Below are 21,875 nucleotides of genomic sequence, written 5' to 3' on the forward strand. Positions count from 1 at the left end.
AGAGGTTACTATACATTTTTCACATTTTCAGAGTCTATTCCGAGTATCAGATCAACTAGGGGCAAGTCCACTGTGTGTTTTCTGGCAGGGGGTGCTACTTGCCCCGTTGAGGTGTGTGGCCCCAGTGGTGTGAGATGGATTCCGTTACTTTGGCATCCATGTGACACGAAATCCTGTGAGGTTCCTGAGAAGGAACCTTATCACCTATTTGGGTTGCTTCCACAGTAATGTCGCTCAGTGGCGGACACTCCTAGTGTCCCGGATAAGGAAGGCTGCCCTTTTAAAGGCGATGACCCTTCCCCACCTGCTCTATGTTTTGCAGAATATCCCCTACAAAATACCATCATTTTTTTAAAAATAAGGTGTATCATGAGCTTTGCCAGCTCTTATGGGATGGGGTAGCTCCAGAATAGCACTTGACAAACTTCAGAAAGGGGGTATTCGAGGGGGGACTGGCAGTCCCAGACATACGGAAATACTACTGGGCAGCTCAACAGATAGTCGTGAATGCCGTGGTATTCGCACACTATACAGAGCCAGCATATAGGGTGTACCGGGAGGCTACGGGGAGCTGGGACTACCCCCTCTGCTCTACAGGAGAGGGCTAGAAAACGCTTTGCCAACCCACACACAGGCACTGGTACAAACATGGAGGGAGGCCAACAGGTTCTTTGGATGGGAGGGAAGGCTGACAGAAATAACTCCATTGCGCAATAGTGATTTGCTGAGGGGCATCGTAAAATTGATGGAGTTTTCTAGGTGGGACCTGTTGTAGGGAATTTAAAACATAAAGGTGATTTAGAAAATATGAAACACAAAAATACTGCCCAACATCAGGCCCAAGCAGAAACCATGGTGCTGTTCATAGTTAAAAACCAGTTGAGGTCTGACTCCGACACTGACACGAACAAGGTAAAAAGTGAACTTAAGTATGTAGTGAGATAAGAATCTTGAAAGGGTTTCTAGTTAAAGGCCAACTCATGTCTAACTGACTCAAAAGCATTTACGACATCAGCACATAAGTCCCCCGGAACACAATCCGTGCCTTCAAACAGATTGTGGCCTAATTAGACAATAGAGTCATAATCAAATTAGGCCAGGACACACAGGTGATTGATTAAACAATGGGAGCAGGGAAGAAACTAAATTCAGAGCACACAAAACCCTCAGGCCCACAATGCTGCCAACACACACTCTAAGGAGCTTATTTCTTCTATGAAGCATCCACTCATTCTTAGACCAAAGAATGCCCTGTCAAAGCATTGTTGAAAGTATAACGAAGAATGTGTAACGGGTTGGTTCAGGAATTCAGGGTTAAGGGGTCACATGCCCTAAGTGTTTTTCCATCTCTAATCTGTAACTTGCAAATTACTTATTATTTACTATGTGTAATATTGTATTGTATTGCATTGCATTGCATAACAAGGCCTGCCTGTAAACAGGCATTTCAGAAAAACTGCTGGGGTGCAATCCATAGTGTTTTTCTACCTGTGCAACAGTTAGTGAATACGGTTTTTGGATTGCCAAAAAGAGTATGTGTGGTTATTTGATTTCGGAGGGTTTTACCCCACCAGTAACAGACCTGATTGGGATTGTATACTTGGGGGACGAATGGAGGGACCAAGCATTTGTAACCTTTGAAGTGCTGCAGCAGGACTATGAGATGGGATCAACTACATGCTTCCAGCACCTGCAATTGGGACATGCATTAAGGCAACCGATTCTGGAGGGTTAACAACTGCCTGAGGCCTCACCACTAGAAGATCGTTTTCTCTCAGGACCCATGCCGGACAGCCACCTCACTCACATGTAGGAAACTAATGAATAATTCATCTGATCCCCTTGGTGCACTGCGGGAGGCTTGGGAGAGGGATCTGGTTGCATTCAAGATGAGTGGGTGGAGGCGATGCAGAGCCCCCAGGAGGCGGCCATCTGGTCCTGTTCCACCTGGTCCAGTTGAGAATACTACACAGGTCGTACTACTCCAGAACTGTTATGAACAAAACTTGGGAGGCAAGAGTCGGATATATGCGCCCAGGAGAGTAGCCTAGTAGGAACTTTTTTCCATATACTGTGCCATTGCCCGACCATTCAACAATACTAGAGGGATATAACACAACTAATGGCCTGGGTGCCCACTTGGAGGCCAGATGGCATCTCCTGCAAAAACAACAGGTGAAGAGGTATGGCCTAAGTACCAGAAGATCTGGGTGATGCTGGCGACGGGAGTAGCCAAGCGTAATATAGCAAGGTTATGGGGAGTGGACAGACCTCCTAGAATTGAGGCTTGGGAATCTGACCTAAATTGGTGTCAGCGAGCGAAACTTCGGTATACCAAAGTAAAGATTGCCCTAAGAAATTAAAGAAGTTTTGGGAAAACTGGCAAGCATACAGGGAATGAAGCTGGGGAGGGAGGGTGGAGAGTCCTCCGAGGGGATGGGACAGGTTGGCCCAGTTGTTTTTAGGAATTTGGTTTCTACATATGTAAATGATTTTATATATAAAGTGACCAACCCTAGTGTTTGTAATGTGACCTGCTACCAAGCAATCTCTATTCTGCTATTGATTTATCAGCGACATGTTAGGTGCACTGAGCAAGTGTTAAATAAAAAGATTAAGAAAAAAGAAAAAATCACTAGTTGATGTTACTAGTGCAAGCTCAGTGCTACAATTAGGGTGGAAGACAGACTTAACAGGGCATGGACCTCAAAATACTTAGACAGTGGTTGGTTCACGCAGCTTTAAGAGATTTTAGTTGTAAGCAGTAGCAAGGAGATGGCCCTGATAGATAATTGAACAAAAGCAAGATGGGTTTTGGAGAGGAGGGGGGGGGGGGGGGGGGGGGGGGGGGGAGGGGGGGAAGAGGAGGAGTTAAGCATATGCTTTTTCAAAAGGGGGATAAGCCCTTCTTCCAATCAGAAGGTACCATGCTAGAGTTTAGTAAGGTACTGCAAAGCAAGGTCACCAGCAGCTCAAGAGATGGAGCAACTGCTTTGGCGAAGTGGTAGGGAAATTATCGGGGGGGACTATGATGTAATTACAAACATTGTAGAAAAGGTGTTGTAGGAGGCTGGCCTGGCTTATAGTGAGTACCTTGTGGTACTTACACCCTGTGCCAGGTCCAGTATCCCTTATTAGTAGACTAGAGGTGTTTCTAGCAGCTTAGGCTGATAGAAGGTAGCTATGGCAAAGCAGCTTAGGCTGAACTAGGAGACATGCAAAGCTCCTACTATGCCACTTATATCATATGCACAATATCATAAGAAAACACAATACTCAGAGTTACTAAAAATAAAGGTACTTTATTTTAGTGACAATATGCCACAAGTATCTCAGTGAGTACCCTCAGTAAGAAGGTAAGTAATATACACAAGTTATATGTACCCAAACCCAAAACAGGTAAGTAAGAGTCAGAACAGTAATGCAAACAGTGTAGAATTACAATAGGTTGCAATAGGTGAACATAGGTCTAGGGGCAACACAAACCATATACTCCAAAAGTGGAATGCGAATCAAAAATGGACCCCAGACCTTTGGGAGCTTGTAGAGGGTCGCTGGGAATGTAAGAAAACAAACAGTCAGGGTGTCCAAGATACCCCACCCCAAGACCCTGAAAATTAGGAGTAAAGTGCACCTACTACCCCAAAAGGACACAATAGTTGTGATAGGGGGATTCTGCAAGAACAACAAACACCAGCAAGACACTGAAGGTGGATTCCTGGACCTGAGGACCTGCAAGGCAAGGTGACCAAGTCCAAGAGTCGCAATAGTGTCCGGGGGGAGCAGGAGCCCAGGAAACCCCGGATGAAGGTGCAAGGAAGCCGCCTCCAGATGGAAGAAGCTTGGAGTTCTGCAACAACGAAGAGGACTAGGAATTTCTCCTTTGGATGGAAGATGTCCCATGTCGCGATGAAGATTGCAGAAGTGTTCTCACGCAGAAATACCGCAAACAAACCTTGCTAGCTGCAAGGGTCGCGGTAGAGGTTTTTAGGTGCTGCTGGGGACCAGGATGTCGCCCCTTGGAGGAGGAGACCGAGGGGACGCTCAGCAACTCAGAGAGCCCCCACGGAAGCAGGCAGCACCCGCAGAAGTACCCGAACAGGCACTTAGAAGATTTGTGAACCGGAGCTGGCTCAGAGTCACAAAGGAGGGTCCCACGACACCGGAGGACAACTCAGATGGTTGAGCCCTGCAGGACGGAGTGCTGGGGACCCAGGCTAGGATGTGCACGAAGGAAATCCTGGAAGAGTGCACAGGAGCCGAAGCAGCTGCAAATTACGCAGTAAACAGGTTTGCAGTCTAGCGTGGGGAGGCAAGGACTTACCTCCACCAAACTTGGACTGAAGGATCACTGGACTGTGGGAGTCACTTGGATAGGGTTCCTGTGTTCCAGGGACCACACTGGTCAGGATGAGAGGGGACCCAGAGGACCGGTGATGCAGTCTTTTGGTGCCTGCGTTAGCAGGGGGAAGATTCCGTCGACCCACGAGAGATTTCTTCTTGGCTTCCAGTGCAGGGTGAAGGCAGGTGACCCCCAGAGCATGCACCACCAGGAAACAGTTGAGAAAGCCGGCAGGATGAGGCGCTACAATGTTGCTGGTAGTCGTCTTGCTACTTTGTTGCGGTTTTGCAGGTGTCCTGGAGCAGTCAGCGGTCGATCCTTGGTAGAAGACGAAGAGGGAGATGCAGAGTAACTCTGGTGAGCTCTTGCATTCGTTATCTGAAGAATTCCCTAGAGGAGAGACCCTAAATAGCCAGAAAATTAGGTTTGGCTACCAAGAAAGGTAAGAGCCTATCAGAGGGGGTCTCTGACGTCACCTGCTGGCACTGGCCACTCAGAGCAGTCCAGTGTGCCCCCAACACCTCTGTTTCCAAGATGGCAGAGGTCTGGGACACACTGGAGCAGCTCTGGGCACCTCCCCTGGGAGGTACTGGTCAGGGGAGTGGTCACTCCCCTTTCCTTTGTCCAGTTTCGCGCCAGAGCAGGGCTGGGGGATCCCTGAACCAGTGTAGACTGGCTTATGCTGAGATGGGCACCATCTGTGCCCATCAAAGCATTTCCAGAGGCTGGGGGAGGCTACTCCTCCCCAGCACTTCACACCTATTTCCAAAGGGAGTGGGTGTAACACCCTCTCTCAGAGGAAATCCTTTGTTCTGCCCTCCTGTGCCAGGGCTGCCTGGACCACATGAGGGCAGAATCCTGTCTGAGGGGTTGGCAGCAGCAGCAGCAGCTGCAGTGGAAACCCCGGAAAGGCAGTTTGGAAGTACCCGGGTTCTGTGCTAGAGACCCGGGGGATCACGGAATTGTCCCCCCCCAATACCAGAATTCCATGATCTTAGACATGTTACATGGCCATGTTCGGAGTTACCATTGTGACGCTATACATAGGTAGTGACCTATGTATAGTACACGCGTGTAATGGTGTTCCCGCACTCACAAAGTCCGGGGAATTTGCCCTGAACGATGTGGGGGCACCTTGGCTAGTGCCAGGGTGCCCACACACTAAGTAATTTGGCACCCAACCTTCACCAGGTGAAGGTTAGACATATAGGTGACTTATAAGTTACTTATGTGCAGTGAAAAATGGCTGTGAAATAAGGTGGACGTTATTTCACTCAGGCTGCAGTGGCAGGCCTGTGTAAGAATTGTCAGAGCTCCCTATGGGTGGCAAAAGAAATGCTGCAGCCCATAGGGATCTCCTGGAACCCCAACACCCTGGGTACCTAAGGTCCATATACAAGGGAATTATATGGGTGTACCAATGTGCCAATGAGAATTGGTAAATTTAGTCACTAGCCTGCAGTGACAAATTTAGAAAGCAGAGAGAGCATAAACACCGAGGTTCTGGTTAGCAGAGCCTCGGTGATACAGTTAGGCACCACACAGGGAACACATACAAGGCACATACTATGAGCACGGGGTCCTGCCTAGCAGGATCCCAGTGACATGAGGCTGAAACATACATACATACAGTGAAAATGAGGGTAACATGCCAGGCAAGATGGTACTTTCCTACAGGTGTCATCTGTAGTTACCGGATCAAAAGAGGACCAGAAAGAAACCGGAGTGTGTGAGGGAAGAGTGGTAGAAGGAAAGAATAAATGCATGGTTGGCATCCTGTCAGGGGAAAGGAGTAGAGTAACCTTGTAATGTTATCTTGGAAGAAGTCAGAGAGGGACCTGAAGTAGAGACTACATCAGGATGAGCAAGCTTACGCTATATAGAGAAGATCTCTTTAGAAAGATTTTTAGCTGATGTGATAAGTTCATGGTAACACTATTATAACAACAGGGTATCCTGGTTTTCTTCGGAATTTGGCTCCAAATACAATATAATTTGAAACATGCATTGGCAAAGCCAAGAGGTTTCACCTATGTGACATCTATTGTCTTTGACAATGTTTTTTTCTTTATATATGTTGTTCAACATGGCTTGAAGTTAAAAAGCCGTATCATCAAGAAGTAATCTGACCTTGTGTAAAAGTGCTCCGATACCTTTGTGTGGAGTTGGCACTACATAAAGACAGTAAAAATAAAAAAATAAAATGTTAAAAAGCGCAAGGCCAGCAGGGGGAGGGTAATCAATTCGGGGAGAAGGGACTGTACCAGGCGCTGCAATCTATGAGCCAGGACGTAAACCACTGTATGATGGATTGTGAATGATGACTGAATAAAACGCCTCGCTAAATTTTGCATTGATTGACCAATAAATAAGAAATAAATCAGTTTTCTGTAATTGAGCTGGTGCTTCTATAAAAGCGCTCCAATATTTTTCGGTTGTGGTATACTAAGTGGAATTATTTGTTTAGGTCCCTATTCCTGTACAGAGCAATCTGTTTTTTCATTATGGGATGCCTTCTGTGGTATATAGTATTTAGGACCAAACCCCAAACCATCTCCTGTGAGGAAGTATTAACTGAACAACCACATTTATCAAAGCAGTGTGAAGGACCTAGTAAAGCAAGCTTGTCCAGCGGAGGTGCAGATGAGCCAAGTCTGTGCCAGCTCTTCAGGTTGAACATCTATTAAGTAAACAAATTTCCATTATATTACCTGTCTGCCCATTTGTTTTGTGTGGGTACCCTGAAATCCTGCCATGGATCTCGACCTCATGGGCCTATGTTGGCTACCCCCTTTGGTACGCTTTTGGTTAAGATTTGCATACAGCAGTACCCCGGGCCCTGGAGCAGTGTAGAAGAATGAAAGTACCCCCTCCCACCAAGATATGGAGAAGAGTCTTGAAAGCGGTGATAAATTAAATGAGGAAATCCACGCCTTTGCTGAATTCTTCTTAAAGTGTTTAATTCTGTAACAAAAGAGGAAACAGAGTTTCTCAGGGATCTGTTTTTTTTTTTTTTGCAGTTTTAGATCGTGTGAATTTGACTTGAAGGTATTGGGGCACATTTCATGGGCAACAGTCACATTACACAAGGTCATTGTTTATAGGGATAAGAGATTAAGTGATTTGCCCTGAATCACAGGATGTTGATCCTTGATGTTGGTTCTCTAGTTCCACAGTCAGCAGCTCTGGCCATTACACCGCATCACACCCTCCTTGCGGAGTTCTCTAGCTGAGGAGGGCAGATATGGGTGTTAGCTTTAAAACGGAGGGTGTTGCTCTGAAGCCACTGTGCCTCCTATTTAGAGAGGTTCATGCACATGCTGAGTACGAGCCTGCAGTGTCTGTCTAAGACACAAGAATGCGTGAGAGCGCCTACTAGTGGTAAAAGAGGGTCGAAGTGCACTCCGCCAACAACAGCCGATGCTGGGTGAGCGCTTTGTGCAACATCCGTTAGATGTTTCTATGCGCTGCGTCAGCAGGATTTCTGACATAGAAAAGGGAAGGGGGTGGGAGTGTAGTCTGAAAATGCAACAAAGCGTGGGGATGGTTTGAAAGGGCAATGGAGAGCAGGAGGGTGTAGGGGTTGAAAACACAAAGGAGAGTGGAGGACAAACCTACGCAGAGTGAGGGTGTGAAGAAGAGGGTCTGCTGACAAAAGCACTGGGAAAGTAAATAAAATATATTTAAAAAATAAAAAAAATAAAAAAAAAGTACCTGTAGCCAGTGAAAGGACACTGGTCACAGGAAGCAGCACTTGGTCCAAGCTCCACGGCATGAATGAAGACTCAGATACCCAGGAGGAAGACAGAGGCGAGGAGGCGACACTGAACAATAGGAAGAAAACAAACGAGATCCATGTGGAAGCCAGCCAATGGTAAGGTAATGTAAAATATTGAGCAGGCTCTAAGCCCCTTTAGTATTTTTTTTTATTTTACAAGAGATTTCACAAGTGCAGTGCAATCGCTGTGCAGTTAAAAGCTAATAATTATACTATTTGGATGTTTCTTAAGAGAAACATTTAAGATTGGGGAAGAAACCAGACAAGCTCTTCTTCCTATACCATTAATGTAAATACAATACACATGCATGTAAAAGAAAAATACATTCTTTTGATAATAAATTGGTTCTGGAAATAAGAAGTGACATGTAGAGTTTGAAAGGGTGTTATTTTATGTGAATTTCCAGGTGAAGGTGTTAGTCTTAACTAAAATACATTGTACAAACATTTATATTTCCGACTTTCTTCTAACTCCAAATTATTTACAGAAAAAGTCAATCCAATATGAAAATAGAATATTTAAGTTTTTAAATAAATGCAATCCATGTTTTAAAATTACTTCAGCAATAATATAGGCCCTTGCTGAACCCATTTTTTTTTTGCTTTAGCACTGTGCGCTCAACCCCTGTTATGCGGTAGAAAAATGCTAGTGCTTCCCTTTTAAAACATGGTCCTATTGACATATTTACAGCAAGCCTATTTAGCTTGCCTACAAGTCCCTAGTATAAGGTACCAGGTGTACCCAGGGCCTGGAAGTCAAATGCCACTAGTTGAATTAATCACCTACTGAGTCATTGATTACAATGGCTCTGCAGAAACAGCTTCAGGCCTACCACTGTAACCTGACTGTAGCAGTGTAAACAATGATATTTAACCTGTCACATCAAATCCTTTTGGCAGGTAGAAACTTCAATTTTTAATATTATTAATTCATCCCTATGTAGGTCTCGTAGTCCAGAAGGCAGGGTGCATGGTATTTAAGAGACATACATAAATTTAATGTTAACATGACCTAAAAAAGTAACGGTTTCCATTATGGGAGGCCTACCTGCACTGTGTAGAAAACAGAGTAAAGATTAAATACTGTATATCCAAAAAGGGACCAGCAACAAAAAACAAAACTATTTTCAGGTTACTATAAATCCAATTCAATGATAAAGTCAGGTTTTCAAAAAATATTAAAGAAACATGACTTTCAGACAGTTAGCTTTTCCCTGCCTGAAGTTCCTAGAGGCTAATTTTCATTAATTCCCCACTTTCTCACAGGATGTTCTTGGACTGAACAAGGTGTGAAATCCCTCTCATTAGTTATCTGATATGTCACTGTGATTTACAGGTTGACCTGAAAAGGCCAGGGTGACTCCTCTGAGCTCAGCAGAAAGGTGGGGGTTGTGCCCATTCTGTTGATACCCCACTGTCAAATCCTGCTTGATAGACCTGTTGAGCCACATATAACATTTAGGGCATGGTTGAAAGGGGGAGAGAAAAGGCTACCAAGACAATTCTTGTGACTGACTTTCTGGCTGCGAAGCACTCTACTTTTGTCCTTTTGGCCTTCGGGCTCTGGATTTACATATAATCCCTGGCGTACACTTGAATGGGGAAAGACAGGATGCAAAGATAATTCTTGTGGAGCTGTAGTCTAGTTACTGAAGGACTCTGCTTTTGCCCTACCAGGAATGCTTCTAGGTTTTTTGTGGGTACAGTGGCTGCCTTAAACTATATGTAGGAGGCACTACGATTACCACAGTACACTCTCCATACATCACTCTAGCCCTCAAAGCTCAATTTCAGTGTGGCCAAAGATTTCTACCATCTTGAGAATGTCAAAAAAAGAGGGTAGGGTTGGCCCCAGGAACTTCTACCCTATTGGTTACAGCGTGAGCAAGGTTAGGGGCTTTAGAAGTATACTCCTGTGGTGGATAAGGACGGGAAGGACTAAGTCAAAACGTAAAAAAACTTTTGACCAAGGTGAACCCGGTTGGTATATCCAAACCACGCTCCATCACAGTCAGCCTCAAATTGCACCTAGGTTCTAGTCTACAGGGACCACTGACTAACATTGGTGCTATTGTTACATTTAAAAAAAAAAAAAAAAAAAAAAACACACTTTTAAAAGTGATCTCTCTGGTTTCTCTTAAACGATTTTTGTTGTTTGATTTAATTTTATTTATTATATTTTCTAAATATATCTAAATCAGTTTGGGATTTTTATAGTTTTACATTTTGACTTTACATCAAATTTTCGAAGGGACCATGACCACTCAATTCTTTAAGTCGAAGTAAAGAGCTTAATAAAGCCAATCCTTTGGTCAGCTCAACTCAAAAGTACGACAGCCATGAAAGTGGTGCTTGTAAGTTGTTGGCTCCACCAGTGTTGCACTTAAAGTTGCATTCCAAAAGGAAATTGTGTCAGACATCTAACCGTCCCCTCAACAAATCCAGATTTTTAAGTATTTTTGCAAACATTAAAAAATAAGGAAGATCTTGTCAAAAGATCTAATTGAGTTTAGAAAGGTGGGCGGGGTTTATCTTCACCACCCTCAAGAGTTTCATGAGGATGGGGGGAGGGGGAGGGAGAAGAGGACTTGGTCTGCAGGGGTATTTTTCCCAGAGAATGAAGAGGCACTCCTTTAAAGACAACCATGACCACCATGTCACCTTTGAGTGGTGGAGGACACTGATTGGTAGGAGTCCAGGCATCTGCTAACAATTTGTGTCGTGGTACGGAACATACATGGTTTTAAATCATTCAGAGAAATGGAACATTGTAGAGAGGTTTTAACAATGTATCCAGTATTGTTCCTTTACGAAACCTGATTAATGGGAGTGCACTGTAATGGAGGAGTTTATTGCCATAGTTTAAATGCCATGGCCTCATCAAGAGAAGAGCAGTGGGTGGGTTACTAATATTGGTATCCGTCTGCTGTGGGAGGAAGGTAACAAAGCTCCAAACTACCTGTGTATGGGTCCTCACATGCCTAGATGTCCTGTTTATCAACCCTGAAGGGTAAAAGCAAACACTCTGTTTAATAAGTGCGTTCCACCAATCCGACCCCTGCCCAAGTATGAACTGGTGACTCTGGCCAACAATGTGAAAAAGTTGATATGCGAATATCCAGATGCTTTGTTGCTTTAGGGGATTTTAATGGAAGAAAAAAAAATGATATATATATATATATATATATATATATATATATATATATATATATAGGATTTCAAAGAGTTTGATGTGGCCATGAAAGAGTTACTGCTAGCATTAATGATGGGAGGGTCCCATCTCAATTAAATGTGATTAACGTGAATGGTCGGTGTAATGATATTCCTGCAGCAAGAACCTTTAAATATGGTAATAGCCATGCCATAGATTACGTCTTAGTTCCAATACAACAATTCCATCAGGGAAAAAAAAAAGAAAACTTTATAGAGTTCTTGATATGGGGTGTAGTGACAATTTTCAACTTAGTTTGAAACTTAAAGATGCTTCCTTGCCCTGCCCAAGTGCCAACCATCACTTGAGGCAGTTTATTATGAGAATTTGAGTGCTAATTACTGGAGACTTATTCAAGGGACCCTCCTCAATTGAGTTCGAGCATCTAGACCTGGAAGCCAGTCAAGATGTGCTGGACTGGTAGTATAGGATAACAAAACAAATATTAGCTCATTTCCAGCTGCCAAACAGGGGCCCTTGTCCAACAAGCAGCATAAGTGGTATTGGGAATAGCTGGTTCGACAAAGATTGCCAGGAGGGCAGAAGAATGGTAAATAGGGCCCAATGTCGCTCTAAGCTAAACCCAAGTGGTGTTTGTTTAAAATCAGCTATGGTGGCTTTGAAAATTGCCCATCATACTTTATGCGCACATAAGAGAGTTCTATAGGGTAAACTGGAATTCAATGCTAGCTGCCATTATCAATAAGAACAGTAAGCGTTTCTGACTGCTTGTGAATTCTGTAACTCTGTCATCATCCCTTGAGGCCCAGGTAAGTGAGGAAGATTGGTATTCCTTTTACTTTCTCTATATTGTCAGAATTTCTGGAAACCTAATGGTGTCCCAGGTCAGCCCGGAATTGGAGACAGAAGTCATTGCAATCTCAGACGGCAGTAACACTGACTGGAATAATTAGGAATATGAAAGCTTCTAGGGCTGGTGGCTCAGATCGTCTTGTGTCCGTGATTTTTAAGAAAGATCCCAGGAAATGGGAACTAATCTTGAGTGGGTTTTTTTCCAATGGGTAACGCTTACAAGCACTTTCCTGGATTCATGGAGAGGAGCCATAGTGAAGCCAATCCATAAAAAATGTAAAATGGATCAGCCTGCTAATTTTCATCCAATTTCCCTCCTTGATGCTCTAACTTTACTAAAAACACCTCGCTGCCTGGGCTTTTGATACAGCACTGAGCCCTACAGAGCTAGGAGGTTTCAGACCATGTCATTCAACAATGGACCACTGTCTCACTCCATGGGAGGTCGCAAGGAAGTCAATGGAGTTGGTAGGTCACTTCTGCTGCTGCTTTGTCGACTTCCAAGTGGCATTTAACAGTGTGGACAAAAGTATACTCTGGCAAAAGCTCTAGGAGTGGAATATATCTCAAGCCCTACTAGGCCTTGTGATGAAGCTTCACAGAGAAATCTGGGGTCAAGTTGGTCTGGATGGGCTGAGCAATCTATCAAGGAAAATTCCAGTATAGAACAGCTTACAGCAGGGGTATGTCTTAGCCCCCTTGCTGTTTAGTCTGTTCATGGCAGACCTACCCCAGATGCTAAGTGGTATGCATAGTAACTCTCCAAATGTTGGGGGGTAGGCATATGAGCTGACTCATGTATACGGATGATCTGGTGATGGATCCTACACCTATAGAGCTACAATGAAAATGAAATGCCCTAAATTCCAACGGTCTTGAAAACAAACTAAAAGATAAATGTTGACAAGACAAAAAGCCTGTTCTTTGCTAACACGAAAAAGAAATGTGCTTGTTTATTTTTAGAAAGGCGTGGCTGGAGCAAGTTAGTGAGTACAAGTATTTGGGCATGATTTTCTCAGAGGATCCGAGTTGGGATAAACATATGGCCTCTCAGAGGCTACTGCTGTCAGCAGAGGTGAATGGCCTAAAAGATCTGATCGTAAATATGGCAGTTACACTTTTGATTTGCTAAGCAGAGTTATACAGGACAAACTAATTCCCCAGGCTCTTTATGGAGCAGAGGTGCTGGCAATGGCTAGATTGGTTTTGTGGGAAAGCTTAGAAGGTAGTGTCTTGAAGTTGTTTCTTGACTTACCTAAAAATGTAATGATCCAATCTGTAAGGCGGGAGTTGAGAGCTGTTGCATGGAGTGCACTGGTGGATGCCAGAGTCCTGAACTTTTATTTCTGGATCAAGAATGGGATCCCTGGTGATAAACTTTTGGTGTCAATTTTGCCTGAGATTCTGTCACCTCTCATTCAGCAAGAGTAATCCTGTGATAGTAATGTTAAAGCTCTTGGAGTTCCCAACATGCATCAGGAAGGAGGTGAGGCAGTTAAAGTTAGTCAAATAAATAGTATCCTTAAGCAACGTGCTATCGGAACTAGCTGGAGGGAGGACCTTAAGTACCACAAGGCCAAAAGTTCAGTTGCCCCCTTCTTTGTTTCTCAGGAGAGAATGGATCTTTTTCCCCATATTTATATGAAATCCCTGATAAGCTTCTTCGGGGTGAAATCCTGGGGTTGAGGGTGGGAATTGACCCAGGTTGGCGAATACCAGGGTTAAAGTCCAAAATAGCTGAGAGGTCAATGCTCCTGTAAGCAGAGTAGGAAATACTCAATGAACCACTTGTTGATGGACTGTGTTCTCTTCCTCAAGGAAAGGACAAAGATTCTTTGACCTGTCTTCAAAAAGTATGGGATGCTGTTGAGAGATATGGGTCTAAACGTAATATTTGGCCTCAGACATCGAGATGTGACCACTGCCATAGGTAAATACCTGCATAAAAATCATAATATCTCAAGACAGGGTCACCTCCCCCTTGGTTTTAAGCTTAAGATTGGTACCTTGCTCAGGTTGGCAGGTTGGGTCTTCAACAGTTAAGCAAAGTTGACCATATCAATGGAATGCTCTAGCAAGGCCAGGTAATCTGAAATGCACAGCAGGGTAAACCAAGTAGTCGCTAGTGATAATAAGTTGCTAGGCACACTGCACTTTATAATGTCTTACACGGACAGAGCGAGTTATAAACTGCTAGTCAATTTGTTACTTTTCCCTTTTTAATGTTTTATTGGTTGCGAGACTCTACATTGTGAGCTTTGGTGTTGTGAAACTTTAAATGTTAATTTTGTCATATTTTTCTTTTATAGGCTGATGTGTGTTTGAATTGTTTAAAATGTATGCTGTGTATTATTGATTTTACGGTATTTGTAACTGCTTACATCAATTAATAATTAGGTAATGTGCAATATTTCTGTAAGAATTTATTTCTTGTAAATAAAATATTTGGACTGATTTTGTTACTGTTTTGGCAGTGCAAAAATAATATACACATAAGCCTGCATGCTCTGTGCCATAGCTACTAGGGGCATAAACTCAAGCTAACTGAGTGACTATGAGCATTTACCCAGACAAGGATTAAGATTATTTCTTGAACTGGGTAGTCACACATCCCAAATAATAATTTAATTTCTTACATACATCATTGACTATTACGAGAATAAGTATCAGAAATAAATTGTATATGCTGAAATGTATGTTGCATAGTTGTGTTACAGCCCTTCAGGAGAGGTACAAGACTGTGAAACACGGTTGCTGTAAATGATACTATGGTGTACACAGATATGAATTCAACTATTTGCTATTGATCCAAGAAAGCCACAGAACTTTAAGTATCAGTAAAATTAAGTTATTGTTTAAGAAGAGGATGGAATGACTGGGAAATTGGACTCAACTTAAAGTGTTTTTTAAATACAGAACTGATATATATATATATATATATATTTTTTTTTTAACTGTTTAAGGATTAGTTGATAAATTGTTATAATCTGAAGCGTCATGTTGTGCTATCCATTGTAACTTTGCCCGTGCAGTCACAAAGAAGATACCTACGAATAGGAGCTTTGTCAGTAAAATCCAACTGCTTTGGGAATGTTAACTTTTGTAAACTGTTGACAGAAATTACAGCGATGCACTGTATGTAATACAGGCACAAGTAGTCAACACTGTTTGACAAAAACGGATTTGTTTCCTGTGTTCTTTGTTGTATCTATATGCTACCCTTTGGTTTTAGTAACTGAATGGCCTATATCCGCCAATGGACTTTAGAACCTTAAAAACACCTTCAATATCTACTTTAACTGGTCCCTCTTTACCTCAAGGCAGTCTTGAACTTGTTTCTACCACAACTGTCACAATGAACACAGCACATTTTAAACAGGAACTCAAGAAACAATGTATAAACAAGTATTGGTAAGGTGAAACAGGCCTTGACAAACTTATTTGTTTGCATTTTTTCCTTTTACGCGCATGTGCAATAGATATTCAAAGTGTAAAGGTAATAAAAAGTAAAAATGCTGCCATCTAAAAGAGGCATGCATAGATCTGCAACAAAAAAGCAAGTAAAACAATAAATGAATTAAATGAAATGAAGGCAGATTGTGCTAGCAGCCCTGGCAAATAAGTGGACTAACTTCTAGGCAGATGTGCACAAGTAAAATACCATCACTGTGAATTGAGTCAATAGCTTAAGGAGCTGACCAATTGACCCATGCTGCAAGCTGTGGTGAAAGTAAGCAAAATGCGAATGGCATTCGAACAAATCAATGGATTTAAAGAGCGAACCAAAAGCATCTTTACATAAAAACCGAGGTATGTGTTGCGGTTTTTAGACAACATGAGGGTGGTGGAACAGCTAAGACAAAACTAAAAGTAATAAAGCTAATACATACAGCAGCACATCAAGGACACAAATCTTTAATTCTGTCCATTTTCTCTTAAAATCAAGGCACTTGTACTGTTGAATTTCCAGGTCACTTAAGATCACAAGTACTAGAAAGCGTAGGAAAAACAAGCATTGGCAAAGCCAATTGGTCTCGCCTACGGAACCTACTGGCTTTGAAAATACCTTTTAGCCATCCTGTACATCATGCCCAAACCTGAGCACTATGGCTCAACAACAAAACGAGAAAAAAAAGCTATCTGCAACAGTTTGTGGGCTTGTGCATCTTGCATGCTTATGCCTACAATATAATGTTTGTTTTGTTTTTCTTTTTATTTGCTGAGGGTCAAAAACAAGATATAGGCAACCCTTGAATAGGAAACAATAAAAAACAAGTCAGAGTGAAAAAGCAAAACCAATGGTAAGCAATACGCAGGCTCTAAGCCCGCGGTATGTTTTAGGTATGCTCCACAAGAGGCTTCCACTGATAAACAAGTAAAAGCTGTCTGCTTGGCAACACCTGGAATCTAGCTGCCCCACATAAATTTGACAGCCATTCTAAAGTTCCAAAAACCACTTTAGTTATGGAGGAGTGTGCATTGTTTACAGTGTGTTCTGGTCTTGCATCTTTGATTCATACATAAACATTTTAGCAAAGGAAAGTGGGATATTTATTAAAAATATATAAATAGATAATCTGGAATATGTATTTCCCCTACTGACTTATATTGAGGCACAGGCAATTTCAGACAGGAGACCCCTAAAATAAAGTACTTTTTGGAGTTTAAAAAAAAAAAAAAAAAAAAAAAAAAAAAAAAAATCGAGAATTCCCCGCGTGAATTGATTCTATTAGCTGGCATATTGATTAAAAATGTGAGTTTATATCAGTGTTTTTCAGCCTCATTTTGGATTATTAAGAATTGTGTATTTTCCTGCTTTGTCTTTAGGACACATCTAAGACACTTTCTAAGTATGAGAAAAGGGCCACTCCATCTGCACAGCAGGCCGTTTATTTCTGAGCCCGGCAGGAGTAGGCCTGGGTTAACGGAAACTCTGCAAGAAGGTTGCAGAAAAAGAATCAAAACTTGATGGGCATCTTGCTCCTCTTTACAGGGGTTATCTCCAGTGTTAATCTGCACCGGGCCCATCAGCCGTCAAGTATACCTGTAATTTTCCACATCTTTATAGTGGAAAATTCCAACTTGCACTTAGTGTGGTATAACTCCAATGGTGATACCAAGATAGCTTGATGAGTTACTGCAGTACCCCGCCTGAATATGTAGTTTTGGGCTATTAATAGAGATTATTTCCCATCAAATTATGTCTGTGTGTGGAAATTCTGCATATTGCTTTATAGCTTAAATTGAAGGTGGTGTGAAAATTTGCAAAAAAAAAAAGCTTGCCGCAAGGACCCCGTGGGTACGATGGACCCTTTTTACAAGGTTACAGTGGACTTTGAAGGACAGCCTTCGCCTAAAAGCACGAGAGGAAACAGAACCTCATGCTCTGATACTCAGCAAACAAAAGGTAGGGTGGTGAACATATCTAAACATCTCACCAAAAAAAGAGGGTCTCATACAAGGATTTCTCTCAGGATGGAAAGTGGAATTACCACTGCCAGTGTCTTTAAAGTGTAGGTTTTCTAGGCATTTGTTACATCAGCTCTAGCTGACTTGTAGGGTCAAAGACCAAAACGTTCAATCTCAAAACACCACTTTCTCTTACCATAATTCTCAGGGAATTTGTTTCATTTTGGGTTCTCTTAATAAGAAACTATTGTCAGTTTGACAGAGAAAAGGCAAAGGTAAAGAAAAACAAAACAAAACACTAGGACGTGGCTGGCCCTGGCCGTGTCATAGCTCTTTTTTTTCTTATGGTAGGTGGGATACATGGGAGGGAGTCAACGCACAACTAAAGGGAGGGTGGTAGAATAAAAGAAATAGCACTAAGGCGCATCTTGCGCTTTCTTTTCTTAAGAGAGAGGGGACACAGACAAAAGAGGGTGGGAATAAAAGGGGGGGGCAAAACAGACAATGGGAGAGTAGTGGGTAGGAAATAGAACCTGATTTACAACGCAAACAGTGTTAGACACTAATTCAAATGTATTAATCTGTGCTTGGTCCATGCTCCACGCAGAGAAAAGGAGGGAATGCCAGGCCCACGCTGGCAAATTTGGAAGCAGCAAATAAGTGACAAGAAAGCCAACGAATGGTAATCAGTGGGCGGGCTCGAAGATAATATCCCTCGCAGCAGCAGAGTATGTGCGCCGTCAGGCGAGATATAAAAACTGGCTCCATGACCCACAGGCTCTTGAAATTGCAGGATTCTGCCCATTGTAAAAGAGCTGTGTACAAAAAGCATTGACACCCACGCGAGTAGATGCAAACTACACATGGATGATAAAATCATATCAAACTATGGTTCTCGATATGCATACACGCTTCTCGTGCAAAGACGTTTTTGAGACTAGAAACTGAGGTTAAAGGATAACAACCAGCTTCAAGTATACACAACTAAATCATTTGCTCGTAGCACTCTGGCTTTTGGAGTGAAGTTCACTCGAATCCTCGGTGGTCTATGACAACCTTCTGTGGCGTTCTCTTCGCATAAGGCACGGGAGAAGGGTAAAGTCTTATTATATTAATTATTGTTATGGACCCTTCATGAACTCCGAGAGTCCCGCAGTGGAGTCGCTTGCATTCAGATGTCAAGGACCTGAACCAACTTTTTGGATATAAACAGACCCACTACATCGGCAACATGATCTCAAAGGAATAGCCGGCCAGCGCTACCTACACCCCACGCTTGCCGTAACTTATAGTTCTCTTCTCTCACCTGCAAACGCCACAGCAACAACCAGTGTTGATCGATCGTTGGTGCTGCCGAGGACGCGGAGCGAGGGCGGGATGTTCATAATGGAGAGAGGACTGACGAAGCTATGGCCTTTGCGTGGCGGCCATATTTGAGAGGTGCGATGTCCACCTAACTAGGACAGAAGTTCCACTTTGTCCACATTCGGAACTCAACAGTTAACTAGTCCACTAGAATATGGAAAACTTTAAGGCATATCAGACATGTACTTAGAACGCCTTTTTAAAGGGTAAAATATGTGTCAGCTAAATCGTTCAGTTTTCTTTTTGTTCATAAAACTACCACCTGTCTCGATAAGTGTTTTGGAATTCACATCCACTGGAGTAGCCTAGTGTGGGAAAACCCAAACGGTTTTTAATGAGCCTTTCTCTCGTTGTTGTCACTTCCACTCTGTAAGATTCGAAGCTCCTATTACTCAAACGACAGAACACTTCCTATATAGTGAAGCCTGACGCTATGTGGCGGCCATCTTAGTGCCAGGCGAATCACTTTGTAGTTTTTTCTTTTCTGAGGCTGTCTTGAAAGCCTGTTTTCATCGTACATTTTTCACAACACGAGCCATTACTAACCAACGTTTGTTTAATATACGATTTCTAAGAAAGCTTCGATATTTACCAAATTACAAAATACTAATAACTCGTAAAACGTTAAGCTCGTAGGCATTGCTTTTTTTAGAGTTTTATTGAGTGCGAATTTAACCGACGGTATTGGAGCGTTTCATATGAGCACCAGTTACATTACACATGGTCACATTCATTTATTTTGTTTCGGGTTTTGTTTTTTTGAGGCAATTTCTTGAATTGACACCGAGGCTCCGGCCCGGTATCCCAGATGCAGGGTCGGCAAGTATGGCCTTAACGCCGCTTCCTGCCCCGTTACCATTGGTATTAAGATACCCGTGACAAAGGGATCCGTACACCTACTTCAATCTGTATCGTATGTATTCATGTTTTAGTATGTACGAAAGCTGAATGGGAGTATGCATGGCCAATAGTTGTTTAATCTTTCCATTAGACCACAAAGGATCACAGGGGACAAGGCTTCCCTCCCCTCCCTCACCCCCCCTTGGCCAATTACGTCACGCGCGCAATAGCTTCTTGTCATTGGACACGTAACTAGTTAAACAATCAAGTCGCCCCTTACTCTCGGTCGCGCACCGCCCCTTTTTCGCGGATCGCACAGAGCAGTCAAGACGGTTCACGCGCAAGTAGGCGGAGCTGCCGCGCGAGAGACAGCAGCGGTGGCGCGCCTAGAGGAAAGCGTGGAGAGGCGTGGCTCGCGCCGAAGGGCTGCGCAGGGGGGGAGGGCGGGGCCGGGACAGGCTGTCAGTTGTGTGTGTGCCGGGCGCCCTGGCTGCACCGCCCTGTGAATGCATTCCCCGGGCTCCAGAGGAAAGCAGCAGCGCGGCCCGGTGCCCGGCGGCAGCCCCGGCAGAAGTACGGTCCGGTCTGCCAGCCCAAAGCAGCTGTCGTCCCCTGCGCCCCCGGAAGCCCCGCTACACAAGCGCGGCCTGCGACACCTCTCGTACCCACTGCTGGCTGCCTTCGCGTTACTGCGATTCCTCGCCCTGCAGGTGGGATTGTTGTGCGCCTGGTGCTGGCAGCGTCTCTCCCCGGATATGGCGGCTCGCGGCTCCCATGGGCCCGAGCAGGAGCGACAGGCGGAGCGCGTACGGGCCGCTCACAGACAGGCCTTCGAATGCATCTCGCAGGGTCTGCGCATCGACGAGGAGCGTGAAGGTGAGAGGGCGGTGGGCTGCGGTGTCATAACCCATGCTGCTTCTCACCTGAACTGTTTACACTGCGTTGTCACCTTATTAACTGCGCCAGCTGAGAACCTCTCACGTGGATGTTTTTGCTTTTCCGGTGGCTCGAAAATTTGACAGCGCTAGTGGGCGTGTGTTTGTGTACGAGCATGCGATCCCTAGCAGCGCAGCCTACTTGCTGTGGATGTGCTGGTTTTATTTTTCTTCAAATCTTTTTATTATATTTTCAACAATTACGATAAGTATAATGATGTATGGCATCACGGAAGTAGTGCACAAACATGTTTAGTGAGTGGCCCCACATTAAAAGCAGTACATTGAGTTTTTGAGTATGGGCAATATGGTGTACACTAAATAACTCTACGAGTCATAGCCACATTCATATTGAACTCAGTCATTTAGAAGCGGCAGAAAAACATATGGTTAAGATATAGAGAGAAGAGGGACAATAGGTAAAAGGGAGAGACATCACCAAGGAGATGTTTACCAACAAATGTAGTCTTTCATACTAATAACGAGTCAGTTGGTCAATTCGAAGAGAAAGGTAATGAGTATTACGTTTAATGGGATTGGCCAGGTAATGTAAGTGGGATGGCCTGGTGTCAATGTTAGTGAAACGGTCATGGGGACTTTTGGGACGACACGTGATTTTCAAGTTTTCTATAGAGTTATTTTTTTATGTTTTTTAGGGGCTTTTGGGATGAATACATGTTAAGGGAGTTATAAACACCTTTAATGAATAGTGGCTATGCCCACCAAGTTTGAACTGATAGGTGGTTAAAGTTTTTCCAGATGGATCGAATAGATTTAAAGCAGATTGTAATGAGCATGTCAAGTAGCAAAATGTCACTTTTGTGTGCTGTTTGGCGTATATGCCAAGTACAATGGACGGGAGGTCATGTGTGCAAGTGATGTTTAGTATTTCATGAATGAATGAGCTGATGCCAATCCAGAAGGTTTCAAATATATTAAATTCTAAAATCATGCGTTTCAGAGCTCCTACATTAGATTTGCAGCTCCAGCATAGATCAGACACTGATAGACCTAGCTTGTGGAGTTTCGCAGGAGTCCAGTGCAGCATGTGAGGTGTCCAGAATCGGCATTGTGTCAGAGAGGGAGCGACCGTGTGTTTTGTCAGAGTGGTCAGAGTTTCATCCCGGTTGGTATCAAGAGGTGTGGGACTTTCTGTAGTGCAGGACAATCGTAAACATTTTC

General features: G+C 43.4%; 2 protein-coding genes across 10 annotated transcripts in view; one reads left to right on the top strand and one right to left on the bottom strand.

Moving 5' to 3' along the window:
- The window catches only part of DPY30 (dpy-30 histone methyltransferase complex regulatory subunit), a 132,227-nt gene extending 111,483 nt beyond the window's left edge, over nucleotides 1–20,744 (bottom strand). For 2 of the 6 annotated variants that reach the window (XM_069235009.1, XM_069235006.1), the window contains exons 1-2: nucleotides 18,860–18,941; nucleotides 8,057–8,166 (exon numbers count right to left, since the gene is read on the bottom strand). The gene's annotated coding sequence lies outside the window, so the exon portion shown is untranslated. Of the gene's footprint in view, nucleotides 1–8,056; nucleotides 8,167–18,859; nucleotides 19,005–20,681 lie in introns of those variants that run through there. The other 4 variants (XM_069235008.1, XM_069235005.1, XM_069235007.1 and 1 more) reach the window with 3 other exon arrangements.
- Nucleotides 20,110–21,875, top strand: part of SPAST (spastin) — a 465,871-nt gene continuing 464,105 nt past the window's right edge. For 2 of the 4 annotated variants that reach the window (XM_069235001.1, XM_069235002.1), the window contains exon 1: nucleotides 20,152–20,634. In XM_069235001.1, coding sequence (XP_069091102.1) covers nucleotides 20,265–20,634 — 370 coding nt within the window. In that variant the 5' untranslated portion in view covers nucleotides 20,152–20,264. Of the gene's footprint in view, nucleotides 20,635–21,875 lie in introns of all 4 variants that reach the window. The other 2 variants (XM_069235003.1, XM_069235004.1) reach the window with 2 other exon arrangements.

Source organism: Pleurodeles waltl, chromosome 5, assembly GCF_031143425.1.
Source record: "Pleurodeles waltl isolate 20211129_DDA chromosome 5, aPleWal1.hap1.20221129, whole genome shotgun sequence".
Classification (NCBI taxonomy): domain Eukaryota; kingdom Metazoa; phylum Chordata; class Amphibia; order Caudata; family Salamandridae; genus Pleurodeles; species Pleurodeles waltl.